Consider the following 18,710-nt stretch of genomic DNA (forward strand, 5'->3'; position numbering starts at 1 on the left):
TAAAGTAATTTTAGAATATGCCTATTTATAAAATAATTCAAGTATATTGTGCGACTTCAATAAGTTACTTAGCATTCACTTCTAAATGTCCGAAATTCGTTATATAACAGATTATTATAATGTCAGATTTCAGTTAAGATTTTGTATGGGTAACGTACGGTCCTGCTAAGTTTTGGCCAGCTAAGTAACTTGAAAATTAATTGTGCAAAAAAATTAAAATTTAGCATTTTGATACTTAATGCTTTAAAATACGCATTCAATTTGGTTTTCAGTTCAAAATAATAGTAAATACTTCTAGATCACTTTAATAGTTAATTAATTTATTACAATTTTGCTCGAGTTTTTTTTATTTTCTTATATGCTAGTATCTTAAATTACGCAGCCTGGAAGTACATTTTTTAACTAAGTCGACACTACAAAGAGTTTTTTAGTAAAATGACTTGCTGACTACAAAATTTGTCCACAACTAACATAAAAGTTTTATTAGTTTCAAAACAATTCATATTTAAACAGAATTGGTTACAGATTACAAAAGGATTTTTAATATTTAAGTATTTTAATACACTTTATTGGGCTTATAATAAAACAGCCGTAAATAATTTTTCCAAGCCCTGTAAATTACTTTGAACACAGCCCAAAAGTGCGTGCATAAGAAGAACCAGACTAATTTACATATCGAATATATTTTTTTGGCTCAAAAGTGCGTACTCAAGAAGAAAAAAAATGCTTTATATAACCATGGGGGGCGATATTTTTTCAAATTTCTGAAAAGGGGGCGATTTAGTAAATGAGTTTGGGAAACCCTGCCCTAAACCCTATCTTATTATTTTAATCTTTCTCTATGTGCTATAAAATCGTATTTATTACAAAGTTTATTTGAGAAACAAAAAAAAAATTCAAATGTTTACGTTTGTTTTAATACCAACAACATATTTGTGTAGGCTAAAACATTTTTATGAGCCTCGCTTATATACATCTTTATATTTATTAAAAATAAAGTTAATTTTTTGCAGAAGCCAATTTTATAAGCATAACAATCTATGTTTCTATTCTCAACCAAAGAATGCTTAAAACCATTTTCAAGCTAATGAGACCAAACTTTTAAGACACTGAAAAATTTTAAATAAAGTATTATTGATAGGTAAGCTTATAGTTTCATCAATGATTTATTTTAATTAAACAATATATTTCAGGTTGCTACACACTTAGGCTAGTTTGATTTTTTTTTGAAATATGAAAATGATGAAATTAAAATTATATCTATATTTAGATTTGTTTTGAATTCAAATAGCTGAGTGTTAAATGTAAAAGTATATATGAAAATTTTGTTTTTTATTTTTACATAAACTTCTTGTTATATGTTAAGAAGTTAAATGTAGAGAAGTTTTTAATGAAAACATAAAAAAACAGTAATGTTTATGTACTTTTAAAGCAAAGTTTTAATTATCCTAAAAAATAGCTTCAACACTTGTCTTTATATAATTAATTAATATATTTTAAACTAGATTTACAGTAGCTATTTTTTTTGTTAGGATACTTATAATTTACATTAAAAATATTTTTTAAAGAAACTATTGAAATAGCTATAAAATAATATAATTTAGTAGCTTGACTATACATAATAATTAACATAATTTTTTAATCATTATGCTGCAGTTATATCTGTCTATACATCAAAAAACTAAGAAAAGTTTATTAATATATCTGATGTAACTGACTAAAAAAAGTATTTATGCAAATTAAACAGAGTATATCTTAGAAAATTATTAGTATATTATCTTAATAAGTATAATATGAATTTAAACTGTGTAAGTGTGTATTTTAAGTTAATATAATCAGAGTTTTTCAATTGAAGAAGTTATTTTACAGGGTCTTTGCATAAGGGAGTTATAGAGTAATTTAAACTAACTTGAATGTTAATGAATTTTGTTTTAAAATATTCAGTTATGTAAAAACTAGAAAAAAAATCGAACATCAAGTTAAAAGATCTGTTTTAAATGCATTTATGTAGTTTTGCTCCTCTTACGACCTCATTATGAATTGCCTTTGCCGTTTTATATTCTAATTACTCACACAACTTTATTCAAAATTACAAATAAAGCAATTTATTTTTATTTAAAAATTTTAATTTCATTTCTAGACTCTAAAATATTGTGCTTTAAAAATTTTCTTAATTAGCAATAAAGTTAAAAGGCAAATATAATACTTTCACTTTCTTAACTTTTAATATTTTATTTATGGTACAAAATCATATGTTTTATTTTTTAATATTTTAAGATTTTTATATAAAAATTATTGTTTTATTATTTGCTTTAGTTTCTAGTATAAACACATTTTGTTTTTAAAAATTTTATGTAAAAGGTAATTCATCTGTCTTTGCATTATAAGTCTTTCTTTATAACATTGATACTCTAATTTTTAAACTTTTGCATACTGAATTATTGAAAAAAGAATAGTGTGCATATTATAAATATTGATTTTATGATAAAATCCTTATTTCTTTATTCAAATATCAAAACAAGTACAAAAATAAAACAGTATTTAAATCTTTATATCAAAAGTATAATGCTGTTATGAAAAACAATACTTAAGACTGCAAACTTTCTGTACATTTTGAACGCATTTTATATCCTCCACGACTACTACCATTTACACTCTCAGGATATCAGGCTAGTTTGAACTTATTTGAAAAAGTCAGACTGACTCAGGATAATTTGGATATTTCTTCTATGTTTTTTGCTAATAAAAAAAAACTCAGGCTGACTCAGGATAGATTGGATGTTTTTTGCTAATTTTTATGACTGTAAACTTTTCTTTTCTTAAAAACTTTTTTTTTAAGATTTTTGTTTTGCTACTTTTTGGTTTTCAAACTTCATTAACAGTAGTTTTTTCAATTTTAATTCTAAATACTTATATTTTTAAATTTCTTTATTAACTCATGATAATATTAGGTCACTCAGGCTAACTTTTTTGCTTCAAAGAATTGTAACCCTGTCTAAGTGACAATCTAAAACTATTGAAATGTACAATTTACTTAAACCTGATTTTAAAATTAGTATTAGCTATGTGAGTAATTTAGAACACTGCAAAACATGTTAGTTAAAAAACTAACAGAAAATAAGGCTTAAATATTTATGTAAAGCTTTCTGAGCTAAAAACTATAGTTGTATTTCTAAAATTTAACCTGTTATGTTTTATAAAGCTTACTCATGAAACTAAATGTTTGTAAATATTTATATTATAAAATAATTTAAGTAAATTATGTTTGCTAACTTTATACTTTTATTCAGGATGGCTTCTGAACTCTTGACATATGAAGCAGATATAAATGCTATAATTAAAGAATACTTGACTTTCAATGGGTTAGATAAAACTGCATATTCACTTCAGTTTGAATGTAAAGAGAGAGGTAAGCAAATTTCATCAGGAAGGAAAAACGAAGGGGATGGAACAAAATTAACTGCACAGGTATTGTTAGTTTAATAAATGACTAAATAATTACTGCAGTTTCTACCAACATACTAAAATAAATTAATCCCTTATTTGTAGTAAAATTGATGTTAGTCAATTACTTAAAAGAAATATATGTGGCTGTTTCTTAAAATTGAGCACTTGCTTGTGACAGATTTGAGAGGACTTAAAACATGGCATACATGTAGTATCTAAAATAAAATGTAGCTTTATATCTACTAACTAATTACAGCTCGGACATTGATAATGTAACATACCTTGAACCTGTGCAAAGTTGTATCTTACAGTTATGATACAAACTTAACCCTTTTCACACTAAGTATACAATCAATTTTAGTTTTATTTTTTATTAAAATATGCTCTGTTCTATTTTATGTTATATTTTTCTAAAAAAATAATTATATTCTATTTGCAATAATCATAGTATTGTTGTACAACTTATATTAATAAAATTTGTGTAATAAAACATCATAGTTTTTTTTGATTCCACTTACTATTGAGAATTAGTTTGTACCTTATCTATTTTCCTGCTGTATTTAATTAATAAGTATTTTTCTGTTTATTTACTTAACAACCAGTTTATATGCTAAGGTAAAAGTCAAACATTCAAAATACTTAAACTTTAAGAGTTACTAAATAAAAATGAAGTTGTATATAGTTTTCTTTTGTGTAAAGTTCTTAACGTGATTAGAAGGATTTCTGATTCTATATAATAAAAATGCATAGATTTCTAAGTATTTGTTTTAGATTTTTGACTTTTTTTTTAACTTATTATGTCTGTACAACTTTGTACCAATAGTTGACAAGTTCTGCATCATCTTTTAAAAAAGTAGGTAGCTAATTTTAGTTTTTGTTAGCCAGTTCAAATTTAAAAAAAGCTAATGTTTAAAATTCAGAATAAAGACATATGACACATGTATTTTAATTTAAGAACAACCTGCTGCTGGAGTTTGACAGCGGAAATTCTGCTTCATTCTGGTCACTGTGGGGCGAACACATACCGACTGACATTAGGGAAAAAGATCAGACTTGCAGAAGATTGGAATTTTACATTCAAATTCACTTTGCTGTGTACCCGATCAGGGTTGGTAGAGCTGCCATGGTTAGTGTATTGACTGTCTAAATTTAAATTGTTTGTACTTGTTTAGTTTTTTTTTAACTTTCAAATATCAATTTTTAATATATAATAACCATTAAAATAGTCAGCAGTTTATTTTTATTTAAATTAGTTATTTCTACAGTCAAGAGAAAATCTAGAAAAATCAATGACTGCATTTAAAGATTACTTAGAAAACAAAGGTGATTTCTTAAGTATTTCTTTTTTTTATGAAGCATTTGAATAATTTTTATTTATTAGTTTAATTTTTGTTTAAGTGATCATCAAAAACTTACTAAAATTTTTACAAGGTGCTCTAACTAAATAAAATTCAATTACATTAGTAATTTATAGCTTTAAAGAACTACTTAAACACTTGTATTGTGTAATTTTGCTTATTTTTTTAAACATTAAACTATCTTTAGAATTTTTAATTTACTTTAAAAGGTTCTAATTTGAGTCAGACTACAGAATTTTTACCTTTCTATGCACTGCCGTTTGTACCCAACCCTGTTCAACACCCTTCTTTTAAAGAAATTTTTTCTGTAAGCCTTGTTACTTGTACTTCATATACCTTTTTTTTAACCTAAGGTTTTCTAAAAACATAAAAATATTTTCAAATATTTTCAAATAAATTATGAAAAAAATCAAAAAAACTCTTTTAAATATAATAGTTTGTCTAAATTAAGATTTAAATTTTAGTTTAGCAGTAATTAACTAAAAACACCAAAATTCATTTTGATTTAGTAACAATAAATATAAGCATAAGCTGTACATAGTTAGTTATTCATCATGTAACACTAAACATGCATGGTAAGTTTCAATGTTTAGTTTAGACGACAAATTTATAAAGTAATATATAATAACAAATAAAAATTACCTTTAAATAGCTTATGTTATAAGTTAGCTCAAAAATATTGATGATTTTACAGAACTATTGGGTGCCTGATCTACGGATTCGAGTGGAAAAATTTCTCAATGCAGCTCTGTCAATGAGCGAAACCCCTCTGCTCATTTCACTTGTTGTTAGTCTTTACAGTGTTTTAAACTATTATCATTTCAGATTAACCATCAACTTTAGAGTTTGTTGTATTCAATTTCTTTGTGATTTCGTAGAAAAACAAGGACAGACTGGAGCGCGAGGAGAGCAAGGGTGAGAAGGATGCGAAGTTTGTGCAGAACAACTTGTTGCAGGCTGAAAAGAGGTGCAGTGTCTACATGAAGCGCTTCAACAAGCTGCAAGTTAGTGTGTTTTGTATTGTGTGTAAAGTGTCTACATAAAAATTACATTTACCCTAATTAAGTAATTGAATATCGGTTTAATTGGGATAATAAAGTTAGCGTTAATAGGTTTAAAGTAGATAAGTTCTGTATATATTTGTAAAATTTGTTTTATTTTGGATACTTTTTGTTCAAAATAAAAAAATAAACAGTTCTTAAATGTTTTATCTCTTCTAACTAGTCGGACTACTACACGTCCTAAATATAAAAAAATGTTTTGTATTCAGAAATTATATTATAAAGAAAAATTATAAATTAAAAGCTTAGGTCATGACTTGAGGAAAAATCTCAACAAAAACGCTTTTAAACTCTACAACACTTTTATGCTGTAAAATAATAAAAATACATTTTTCTTTCAACCAGTCGGACTACCACACGCTGATCGGGATAGCGGCCGAGCTGGTGGACTCGTTGGAGCAGACGGTGCAGGGCAAGATGGTCACGGTCGAGTACCTGCAGAATGTCATACAGCGGTTGTTTAGCAACCACCCGTCCAAAGGGGCGCCCCCCAGTGTGGATTTGACAAGACCGGGGACGGCAGCTTCCATGCTGAGGGCTTCGGTTGCTCACGTCAAGTCTATTGATGCTTATAAGAATTTAATTTTTTAAATTGTAGCTAACAAACATTATGTGGTCAAGAAATTTTTTGGATTGTTATTTTTGTGAAAGATTAAATTTATAAAAAAAATAATACCTTTTAAATTTTCATGAGATATATTTAAACGTTCTATTATATACATTAGTTTCTAGTATATTTTATAATTTGTCTTTATAATAATGATTCAAACTATTAAAAATATTGTATTAAAACTTTTTTTCTAATGCAAATAAAACTGTTTATTTATTTAGAGAGGATAGTAAACTTTATTCAAGCACTAAAAACTTATCCAACAGTTACTTGCAAATCGAGTCCAGCAACGAAGAACTACCGCCAACTCAGAGCTTGGTGCAAAAACTGGATTTTGACAAGATAAAGTACCACCTGACAAACGCGAATGACAGAGAAAAATCTCTTCTGTTACAAGCATTGAGGTGGCGTTTAACAAGGTGAATTAGAGTTTTTTTTAGTTTTAAGATATATTTTTATAATAACTTGACTTGTAACACATTTTTATCTTATGTAACTATAAATAAGCTAGTAAGCTTAGTACAATAAAATATCAATACAAAGCAAATGGCAACTCAAATGCTCTTAGTGTATGAGTATAGTAATCCCAGTTAAATATTTTTCATTAAAAAAAGGACTGTTTATTTTGATTGAACTTTTTTTTTATATAAGCATTTATATTTTTTGAACAATGATATTTAAATAAAGCATTATATTGCATTTAAAATATTTCACAGTACTTTAAACTCACGTTTTTCAATAACTTTTTGTACTTTAAAAATCTCATGTGCAATATATAATTTTTTATATTTAGTTTTAATTGACATTAAATTCAACTGTTTTCTAATCACATCAAAGATCAACACCCGGCCAGGAGAGGGACGGCGTGATGAGGAGTTACCTTGACAACGAGCTGCTGTCACCAGGATTCAGCTTGATTCAGATGTTCAGGTCACGTGATGCCAGTGTCAGGCAGAATGTGGCCAGGTTGTACAACACCATCGCCTCCCTGCAACAAGGTAACAAGTTTGTACAATAAAAATTACTGATTTATCCCTAACCCATTTTACCAAAAATTTTACCTTATTATTAACCACCTTACCCAAACATACAACAAAAAATAAGTTTTATTTACTAGAAATTAATACTTAGAGTAGGGTTGCCACATGGTCAGAAAAAGTCAGGAAATTTTTTTTTAAATGACAAAAGTCAGGAAAAGATGGAGAGTTTTGAAAAAAGTCAGGAAAAGTCAGGAAATTTGATAAAATTAAAAACAAAAAGTTGTACAACACTATCGCCTCCCTACAACAATGTAACAAGTTTGTCTCTACAAAAAATATGCATTTTTAACTTTTTTGTTACGCATTTCATGTGTAATTTGCTGGGTCGGCTGCAGTAATAAGGTTTTATAATTTTTCATTCGTTTTATTTTGCAAATGAGGAAAAGTAGTAAATCAGCAGTACATAAATAACACATAAAACCATATCCCTAACCCATTTTACCAAAAATTTTACCTTATCTTTAACCCACCTTACCCAAACATGCAACAAAAAATAAGTTTTTTTTACTAGAAATTAATACATAGAGTAATTTTAGCCAATTAGAAACACCTAGAAATTGTAGCTCGATTAGTTGTTCACTGTTTGCTGTAAATTGTTTGTTGGAAGTTCGTTGGAATTTTAAATTCTTATAAGTATAATTTAAAACAGGTTTTCTTTTAATGTTATATTAAAGTTTTGAAAATGTGCTAAATTAATTTACGTTACCCAATTTTGAATTGTAGTGTTATATAATTATGAGTGTTGACTCTAAAATAGTACCTCAAATTACTGATGAAGGAGCTTAATTAAATTTTAATAAAAGTTTGTTTTAACTATTTTATTTGTAACCAGGTCTCGGTGTGAAAAACTTCGTCAAGTTTTAATAAAGTATTAGTTAAAAATAATATTTCTTTATTAGTGTATGACAAGGTCAGAGTTTTTTTCCCACCGAGACCTGGTAATAAATAGAATAGTTTATTCGCACTTCGATTACTATTTGAAGTGTAGTGTTACAAAACATTTTAGTTAATTATTTAAAATAGATATCAGTCTTAATTACTTTTATTATTAAATTGTTTATTGTGCAATGTTGGACTCAGGCATCAAAACCTGAGCCACTTAAACAGAACACACAAAAAGATAAAAAGAATATAAACTTATACTCAACACTTTAAGGTAAGCACACTTAAATTTCAAATTGTTTCTATAGTATAAAGAAGTTGATTGAAAGTTTATAGACTGTGTTTTTGAAAACACGTTATTGTTTTAATTACTTAGTTTGTAAAAGTTCGCTTTCAATATATTTTATTTATTTAAACATAAACAAAAAAAAACTCAATTCCTCAAAATTTAAATAAGCCTAACACCAGATAGCTAAAATTTTTTAATTAATTCCGTTTTAAAGTAAATATTTATACGCAATTCCTCGGAAGGCGTTCAAATATTTTTATTTTACGTACTTCTTTGTCGTACGCTGTTTACCTACCAATTGTGCTGACCATCCTTAAAGCTTTATATTGTAAGCAAACATCTCATGTTTTATTAGATACGAGCTTAGAATGCCGTTTCTTCAGCTTTCTAGTTGAGCGCTTTCAATTATTAATTTCAGTTTTTTTTTTATCGGATAGAGAATTTTCATAGAACATTTTATTTCAAAGCGTATCTAAGTAATGAATTTAACTTGATTAAATTTTATTATGGTAATTTTTTCTAATATAAAACCTAAACACAGGTTAAAAAAATATCTCATAATTAAAAGTACAGTAATATATCATTATTATAATAATATAAATAACTTAATACTAATTAAATAAAACTATTTGGATTGTTAATTTTTTAGATAACTCAAAATTTAAATAATGCAGTTTTGTATATTCTGTTTTACTATCATAATTCAAACTTTTTTCTTACTATAGGCTGTATATTTAACTTTAAAAGATTGTTAAAAGTATATTACAGTAATATATTACTTTGTTTTTTCTATAAAACATAACTTATACTACTATTACAGTTTTATGGGAACTTAGCTAACTGAGTTTTACTAGGCAAAGTATATTTGTTTTTATTAACTCGTTAGTATTTTTATTTCTACCTATCTGAAAAAATATTTTTGATACTAAATAAATTATTTCAAAGTACTATAATTTAAAATTTCTACCTAAATCTAAACAATTTAATAATTTTTTTATTTTATAAACTTATCAATAGCTAATTTAAATCTGCTAAATAATATGTGATATATTTTTTAAATAATTTTCAGGTTAAAAAAGAGCCTAATGTTCTTTTTGAACGTTGTTCTTCTACAATATTTTTTAACTAAGTGTTAAGTTTGTTCTTTAATGAAATCTTAATATAAACTTCAAGTCACTTTTTCAGAGTCTAAAAAATAATAGTTATACTTTTAGGTTTATATTTTTTTCTAAAAAGTTTTCTATACAAACGCAAGCACCACAATTTTTTCATCGTCAACTTTCTCATAAGTTTCAAGATCCACTAAAAATCTATATTATCCTTCATTTATTCAGCTAAAGATCTAAAAATTTTAGGAAGCGTTCATTATATAGTTTAGAAGACTTTCAATGTTAGAATTTAAGAAATACTTTAAAAAAATCATTATAGGTTAATAAAAAATTGTTATTTTAAAATCTATATTTTTTTAAATAAAAAAATTAGTGAACCAAAAACTTTTCAGTAACAGTAATAGATTTACTTTTAATATTTGAAGGTTACTGGTTAAAAATAGAAGAAGATATATTTTTAGTGAATTAGTCTGTTTTGGCATTTTTGGATTGCGCCTTTTATTAGGAACCTATTGAGCTCACCGACTTTGAACGCGTATATCTTAAAAGTTACCTTGAGTTTAATTAAGCGGTTAAAAATGTGTGATAGCTAAGATTAAACTGTACAAAGTAAGATCAACTTGTAAGAAACTAAGTCGCTTAATTAAAGAACGTAATTGCTCTTTTGTGTAAAAATTTAAAGTAAGAGTATTTTTAATCTGTATTTTAAATATTTCTTGTTGTGTTTGTAAAACAACAGCATATGTTTTAAATTAATAAGTCAATTCACGAAAAAAAGTCATATCGTTATTTTATAATATTCGTTAATCTAACAAAAATCACAATTCAACATTCAAAGTATTGATGTTCAAATAAATTGCTAAAATATATTTCCAAATGACCTTAAATTTTCCTCTTTTTACAACATGAAAACCACTACTGCAACAAAACAAATTTATAATCCATCGCACCAACCAACACTCTGTATGTCGCAGGCAGGGCCTACCTGTCGGGGCACCCGGGCCAAGTGGGCCAGCTGGTGGTGCACATGTGGGGACAGTCGGCGAACGTGGTGGACCACGTGTACGAGGAGCATCTGCTCGGATGCCTGCAGAAACTCAGCCTGAGAAGAAGCCTGCAGTCCGTCATGATAAAAGGTAGTCTGTTATGGAGTATAAAGTCTTGATTGTTATAATTAAATGTTGTGAAACAATTAAACAGGTGAGCTGTGGTTACATGAAACAAGTTTTTTAAGGTACTTGTAATAAAATATGAATTAATATTGTTATTATTGTGAAATTTTATAAAAGACTTAATTAAGTTGAGAGCGGCTACATATAGTTAGTTTTTGTTGTTAGATTTTTGATTTTTGTCAAACATAAGTCAAATTACTGTTAATAGACTTTGTAAAACATTTGAGCTTATTTTCATAAAACTTTATAGCAAAATTTTATAATGTTTTTTCTCAAACTCTAATCAACCTCAAACAATTTTGAGTTCCTTAGTTACTAAACCAAATATTTACTTGCAGTTTAAAATGTTTCTTTACTCAGTTTAACTGCTACAAAGCAAACAAAAAAGTCAGTGTGCCGAACAAATCATTCAATATTAATCCGACAAATGAAAAGTTGTTTTAAGCAAATTTGCTTTCTATTGTCGGTAGCGTTGTTGGCATGTTGTGTACTTAACAAAAGATTAAGTTGACATTATGTACAAGTTGTATATTAGAAATCTCGCACGTATTTTGAAAAAGATCCATTTCTTGTTTAATGTTATGAGTTGTAATTTAAATCTACTGTTTAAATAGTTTTTAATAAAAAAAATTGTTATTTGTAAGACGAATGGTGTGTTTATTATTACTTCTTTCTAAAAAAAGTTTTTACTGTTTGTCAAATAGTATTTTTTTATTTTTTTTTATCAAGTTAAATTTACCATTTCAAATCTTTTGGTAATTTTGAAAGTATTGTAAACGTTTTGTATTGAGTTTTATAGTTTCTTTAGTCAAAAAACATTAATTAGTTGTAAAGAGATCCAGTAAATTTACAGTAAATACCTACGACATTACATGAAGTTTCATTTCTTAACACAATGTATTAATACTCACTGTTAATTACTATACAACTAAACTCAGTTGAAATCACTGAAACATTATTTGATAATGACAACTAAATCATAATCGTTACTATTTACTATGTATTTTAGCTGTTTTATATCTATAACAGTTCAGATAGATTTATACTTCATATTACTTTTATTGATAACTACATATTGCTTGTGATGAATACTCACAGGCGACCTGATCAAATGGTTGGTGAGCACACTGACTGATCACGGCAGCATATCGGACTACATGCTCGAGTACGCCATCGCTCTGCTGATGAACTTGTGCTTGCGGAGGGAGGGCAAGTTGAAGTGCGGGCAGATTGCCGAAGATGTGCTGAAAGTTGGTTGATCATTTATTTTGGTAGAAAGTTGTTTAAAAAAGTTGAGTATAAAGTGTTTTTACAAACTTTTGTTTAATTTTTTATTGACTTTAATAAAAGTTTAAAGTTTTTAATTATTAGTTGTTAATAATAATTTTAGTTTTAAAACAAAATGTTTGTTGTACTAACTGTTCTTTTTCCCCCTTTAAATACTGATTTTTTATTTTAGGTTTTAATTGATTTACTGTCGAATGAAAATAAGGAAATTAGACCTTACATAAATGGAGCTTTGTACAGTGTGCTTGCCAACCCTAAAGTTAAGAAAACTGGAAAGCTAATGAACCTTGAACCAAAACTCAGGTTAGTACAATCAAGTTACCTAACCATTTAATTTGGTTCACTTTAAAATGTTGACTTTTAAGCTTACTATTTTCAAGCATTTTTTTCGAATAGAAGTCATGTTTTTATAAATTAATATAAACTATCAATGTAATAAAACTGTTAAAAGTATCACTTTGTAAACTTTTAGTAACAAATAACTCTACAACTACATCACTAGCCCTTTAAGTACCTTTTGTATAAAAGCAGTTATAAAAATAAAACATATGAAATAGCTGAGTAACTACGCTATACGTTAATTGACTTGTGTAGTGAAGTGCAAGTCAATTAGTATCCCAATAACTATTGTTATTAAAAAATATATAGTTATTGAAAAACAACTGCGCAGGAGTCACATGGAGGGAGGAAATTCGGAATTCAACCGGCAACTCGACTTCATCATCCAGCAGCTCAACAAAAATGACGTCACAATCGAGCCTGATGACGTGACGCAAGATGACGAAGACGACGACGAGGTTTTGTAGTTGGTTTATGTTTTGAGTTTGGGAAAGATTAAGTTAGTTTGTTGTTAAGGTTTTTTAAAGCAAAAAAAGCTTTGGTACTTATCATACTTCAAAACAAAACTTTTCGGAAAATTTAAACAAAAAGTTTTTTATATCACTTTTATACATTTCAATTTGACTTATTTTAATTTAATGCAATTTTCCCAAGAAAGAATTTTTTTGTAGTCTGGTGACTGATATACAAAAAAACATAGACTTATTTTTGTATTTTGCATAAAAATTTAAATGGTAACAAAACAGTTACGTTTAGAGTCACTCAAATAAAACTCTAGCAATAAACCAATTGGGTTTCACCTAGTACTTTTAATATTTATATATAGGAAAGTTTTTAACTGTTTTATAAAGTATCATTTCGTAAGTATTTACTTTAAAATACATTTCTACACTTTTGTGTTTGTTTTTTTTATAACTAGTAACTGATGTTTTAGGATCAAGACACATTGGAATCGGATTTAGACAAAGACGAGGTGACGATTGCAAACACTCACGAATTGTGCGGTGAGCAGCTACTCAATGCTAACTTCCTCCTTGATGAAAACAATGTATGTTCTACTTATTTTTTTAATTCTGTAATTTTATTATGTGTAAAGATTTTTACATACATGTTACCGATTATATGACTTGTTAACATATAATTGTTTTAATTTATTCTAAAAAACATTTATGCTAGCCTATGAGCAAATGTAGCGACAGTTTTATCTCACCAAAGTGTGTTTAGTTAGTTTAAAGGATATTATTCATAAGTAAAACTTTTTGAAAGATGTTTTTTTAATCATTAAGTTTACATTAAACACAAATTGATCTTATTTTCTCTGACTGCATTTTTACAATTTTGCTTATTTAAACGCGCCGCAACAAGTTTGAAACAAATACAATCACTAGGCAACCGACAAACAAACCATGGGCGAGCCGAACATCCTGATGCGCCCCGTCACCCCGAAGCGACCCCAGTCCAACCATATGAGGGCGTCCACCAACTCCTTCTTCAAGGTGGGCAGCAGCCAGAAGACGTTCACCCCGTCGCCCCAGCACTCATCGCCACAACAACCGTCGCCTGCCAACTCGCCCGAAAAAGTTTGAATATTTACTTTTTTTTTTTCTATAAACTTTTACGTTTTGATTTGACAAGAGCCAGTTTGTATTTGTTACAAATGAATTTGTAAGAGTCTGAAAACATTGACAAAAATTTGTAAGGTAATTAACTAAATACATTTCAATAATGTGGCAGAAGAGAAATTCCAGTATGACGTCATCGCAACAATTGTTTCGCGATTCGATGATGACGTCATCAAGGCCGGCGACCGGAAACATGAGAAAAAGTTATTCGGGTAACAGCAGGTTTGTATTTTGTACCTAGAAAAGAGTGTTTGTAATTTTCTTGACAATATTACAATCAGCTTGTTTGTTTTGTTTTTTTACTACTTAAAACTGTTTGTAACTTATCTTAAACGTAAAGCATATTGATTTTAATCTTATGGTTGATAAATTATTTTTTTTTATCACGGACTAAACTTATTTTTATACTTACTATAACGGTTCAATGATATAACAACATACAATTTTATAATGATCAACAATTTACTCAATAATAAAATTGAAAGGCCCCAGTCGAAAGCGAACGAGTCACCGAGGGGCGGTAAATTGAGGGACGGCCAGATAAGTTCGGCGAGGAGCGGAAAATCGCGGCAACTTCCTATCGATCACGAAACCACTTTGCTGGGAATTGACAGAAGCAAAAACAGCAGGTTAAAATCTTTGTGATGTTAATTACATTTTACAATTAGATACGAAAACAAGGTGTGTATATTTCTGCAATAAGTAAAAAGAAAGATGTTTTTGTTTTAATTAATCAAGGCTTAATATGTTTAAAATAAGAGTTTGAGTATTTATGTTACTAATCCAAACTTATATAAGATATAGTGTTATAATCAATAATAATACTATTAACTTATTTATTTAAAATCTAATTTGATTTTTCAAAGTTTGTGAGTATTAAGAACATTTAATTTTTTTTATGTTTAATTAGAATCAGATAAATTGTGTTCAACGAGTATATCTAGATATCGAATTACCGTATAAAAATTTTGTTAAAAAATTTAGAATATTGAATTTTGACTTTTACAGTAATTGTATTAAATCACAATGAACGACCAAATTTGGTCCTAACTGTTTACATAGAAGTTAAAGTTACAACAAAAACAATTTTGCAGAAAAAATACCAAAGTTAGAGTCAGTCAGCAGGCGTGAAAAGAAGTTTAGAAAGTAAAAAATTAGAGTGTTTTTATGCGTTGAGAAAAAATTGAAAAAATAATAATGATTGCAATTTCAGAAACAAATAACTTATTTTCTTACGTTCAAAACCTTTAAAGTGAAAAAGTCTTATTACGTTTCAACAAGCACGAACAGTATTATTAAAATTTGATAGTTTAAAACAAATAAAACAATTTATATTTTTAAATAATAAAATATTCACGTCAAGCAAACGGAATTGGGTAAAAATTTGCGAAAAACTTTTGGAGTGAAAACAGTTTTGTTTTACTATAAAAAACACTATCAGCATATAAAATTAATATTTTAAAACAAATTTACTTAAAGTTATTGAAAAAAAAAGTAATAAAAACAAAAATCGATAAACAGCAAGCAAACGGAGTTCGTGTCCGCTTTCGGCAGCCGGCCCCGCATACCCAGAACCCCCGACGTCACAAACCAAAAATCTCCTCAACCGAAGAACCGCCTCAAAACCCCGCTGAGCCCCACTTTCTCCGCGGGCGAGCCCACTTCCCGCCCCAACTCCGCCAACTCCAGGTCGCAGGGGTCCAGCTCCCGCAGTTCCCATGGCGACCAAGCGAGGAGGGCGAGGAAAAATTATCAGTAAAAAGGGGATTTTTTTCAGTATTTAATTTAGTTCCTTTTTTTTGTAAGTTACTGGTATATTCGTATACACATATTTATTACTTTTTAGTGGTGAATAGTTTTTGGGTTTATTGAAAATTACAACTAGTTTTTTCAAACTTATTTGTTCTAAAGTTTATACTCTACAAAGAATAAGTTACTGACTTTTCGCTTTTCTGTTTACTGTCTTATTAAGAAATAACTTAAAATATTCTTTTGGTTTTAGAATAGCTTAAGAAATCCTTTTTTATCAGTTTTTTGATGTTTTTTATCAAAGAAACAAATATAGGTTTCGTTTAAACAATTAATGCCCTATTATTTATCAGTATATTTATTTTTAAAATTATTATCAAATAGTTGCGTATAAAACTAAGCTTACCTCAATTTATTATAATAAATAATTTGTTATTTAGATAAACTGCACTGTGAATAACAACTTTTAGCTGCATAATACCAAATTATTTTTCAAACTTAAATTAGTTTTGATATTTTTATGAAATTTAAAGAGTATAAGTATTTGTAATCAATATTTTCTACGATTTTTAAAATAATCTTTGTTATTTAATCAATTTTGAATCTCAACTACTAAATGTGTTTTATCTTTTTGAAATTTGTGTAAGTTTGTTTGTAAAAACTCAAATAAAAACTTATAAAAAATTTAAATTATGCATGTTTTAGTTAATTAATACTGACTAAGTTCTTTGTAAATCTACTTATCTATTAATTTTTAAAGTTTAAGTCGTCATTTTTTTCTACAGACTGCTCTTATTTTTAAATATTATTCATTGAATACTTTGTATTAACTTACTATCGGATTATATTTTTGCAAAATTTTTTCAAAACTTTGATAAAAATACGCTTTCGTTTTGACTGTTATCTCGGCCTGTTCTTTTTATTTTTCTAAATTTAACTACAGTACAGACGCTTCGTAGTTAAAAGGTACTTTACCTACTAAAACATTGATACTTTTTAGCTATACCCGGTTTTAAGTTTGGCTAAAGTTTTTGAAAAGGTCAAAAAAATTTGCAAGCACAATTGGCTCCGACACAAGACTGTTATAATAGTATTTTCAAAATAATAATAGTTTGTGGGCAGCCCATAACAATTCAGACTGCCTATGAAGAATCTGAAAGATTCAACAACTCAGTTTTGTAAAGTAGCAATTAACTTTGTAGACAAAGCCAATTTGTCTTAATTAAATTGTTTGGTTTAACTTTAGGTTTTTTAACAGAGCTACACAAAAAATACAAGTACATTAAAAAGTTGTTTATCAGAAATAAGTAAATTGTGATTTTTTTTAAATTTTACCCTAAATCTTTGCTAGTGCTTATCAAATACTTGTGTTTAGGGACACAAGACTATTTTAACTCTTAAAATTCAGTTGTGAGAAAAATTATTAAGGCTTTTGTTTGGTTTATGTATGTAATTCATAGCAAATAAAATGTATAATACACTAGTAGAGATGTCAGGGAGATATCACTTGCCTTAAGTCTTTCATGGGTTCTACATTTAAATGTTTTATATTTCCACATGTTCATAGTTTCTGTTAAATGGAGATCACAAATAACTTATTATTTTTTGATTGCAATTAAATGTTTTTTAGCTTAAATATGAAGCACTATTTGTATGTTTAAAACCAAAGAAATACACAAAAAAACAAGCATTTCAATAATAATTTTAGTTTAAACATAAAAAGTTATTCCTACTCTGGTTTTAGTTTCTAAGTAACTATGAAATAGTGTTTAAAGTTTGAGACAACTGAATTGCACTTCTTGTAAGTTTATCATGAGTTGTAACATTTTTTAAAATTTAATTTTAATATTAGTTTAAGCAATTTTTTTTCAAATACACTTGTTAAAAATGTAAGGCATTGTGTTTGATGACTTAGTAGTTTTAAGTAAAGGTTAAATAAAATATTTTTATTTAAACGAAGTTTTAAAACTAAAATTTTGTAACTTTCTTTGTTTAATACAATTGAATTGCTTGAAAATAAACACTTTTGTGCATAATATTTAATTTTATTATAAAAAAAACTAACAAAAACATTAAATATTCTTCTTTAAAAGTAAACCTATCTTAAATAACTTATTCATGTATCTTTTTTTCCTGAAACTGTCTGTTACAAAAGCTAGAGTCACAAAAAAAAATTCATACTTGAATTTTTGAAGGGTGTTTACAATTGTTGCACATAGATAAAAACAAAAAAAATAAGTAGGCTAATTACTTTAGCTTAAATAAAGTTTTTAACATTTAACACAAAACGTTTTTTTTTTAGTAAAAATAGCTTATAGGTTTACTGATTAAAATGACGTCTCGTGAAAATAAAAGTGAACGATTCAAAACTGCTATCCAAAAAGACAAGACTAACACCGTATGAACTCATTGTATAATAAAACAAATTAAGTCATTAAAACTGGCGTTTAATCCAGGACAAATGCATAAAAAATTGTAAATTTAATTTGCTTATTTCAAATAGATATAATGCATAAATTTAAAGCTTATTTTATTTCAAATGAAAACTATGTTTTGATTAAGTCACATCAACTTAGCTTCTAAAATATGTTATTCACCGCGCAAGCGTGTATGTCAGTTGCTGCAACCGGATAGTGCGGCCCTTCCGTCCAAGTGTTCGCGTCCAGGTCGTATATTTCCACAGAGCTGGTAACAGAACTGACACTCGGGTCTCCAACCCACCCGCCTATCACATAAACGAGGTTT

The 18,710-nt window shown here is 27.5% G+C and overlaps 1 protein-coding gene across 1 annotated transcript; it reads left to right on the forward strand.

Annotated features, from left to right (window-relative positions):
* Nucleotides 1–1,082: 1,082 nt before the first annotated feature.
* Nucleotides 1,083–16,361, forward strand: LOC145849914 (lisH domain-containing protein ARMC9-like). Its single transcript, XM_082955061.1, has 19 exons — nucleotides 1,083–1,141; nucleotides 3,291–3,468; nucleotides 4,403–4,573; nucleotides 4,713–4,770; nucleotides 5,015–5,112; nucleotides 5,500–5,592; nucleotides 5,684–5,809; nucleotides 6,212–6,423; nucleotides 6,743–6,895; nucleotides 7,314–7,474; nucleotides 10,771–10,932; nucleotides 12,067–12,218; nucleotides 12,428–12,558; nucleotides 12,926–13,052; nucleotides 13,529–13,642; nucleotides 13,983–14,174; nucleotides 14,329–14,438; nucleotides 14,702–14,845; nucleotides 15,738–16,361. Exons 2-19 carry the CDS (start codon nucleotides 3,292–3,294, stop codon nucleotides 15,973–15,975), a joined length of 2,619 nt encoding a protein of 872 aa, XP_082811187.1. The 5' UTR covers nucleotides 1,083–1,141; nucleotide 3,291; the 3' UTR covers nucleotides 15,976–16,361.
* Nucleotides 16,362–18,710: the final 2,349 nt, after the last annotated feature.

Source organism: Thalia democratica, chromosome 1, assembly GCF_965202585.1.
Source record: "Thalia democratica chromosome 1, ktThaDemo2.hap1.1, whole genome shotgun sequence".
NCBI lineage: Eukaryota > Metazoa > Chordata > Thaliacea > Salpida > Salpidae > Thalia > Thalia democratica.

Bases quoted from the DNA above. Each gene is read 5' to 3' on its own strand.
- LOC145849914 (XM_082955061.1), top strand. From the start codon at position 3,292: ATGGCTTCTGAACTCTTGACATATGAAGCAGATATAAATGCTATAATT. The intron at 5,593-5,683 runs GTTAGTCTTTAC...GTGATTTCGTAG, and splicing joins CTCTGCTCATTTCACTTGTT to AAAAACAAGGACAGACTGGA. The intron at 7,475-10,770 runs GTAACAAGTTTG...TGTATGTCGCAG, and splicing joins CATCGCCTCCCTGCAACAAG to GCAGGGCCTACCTGTCGGGG.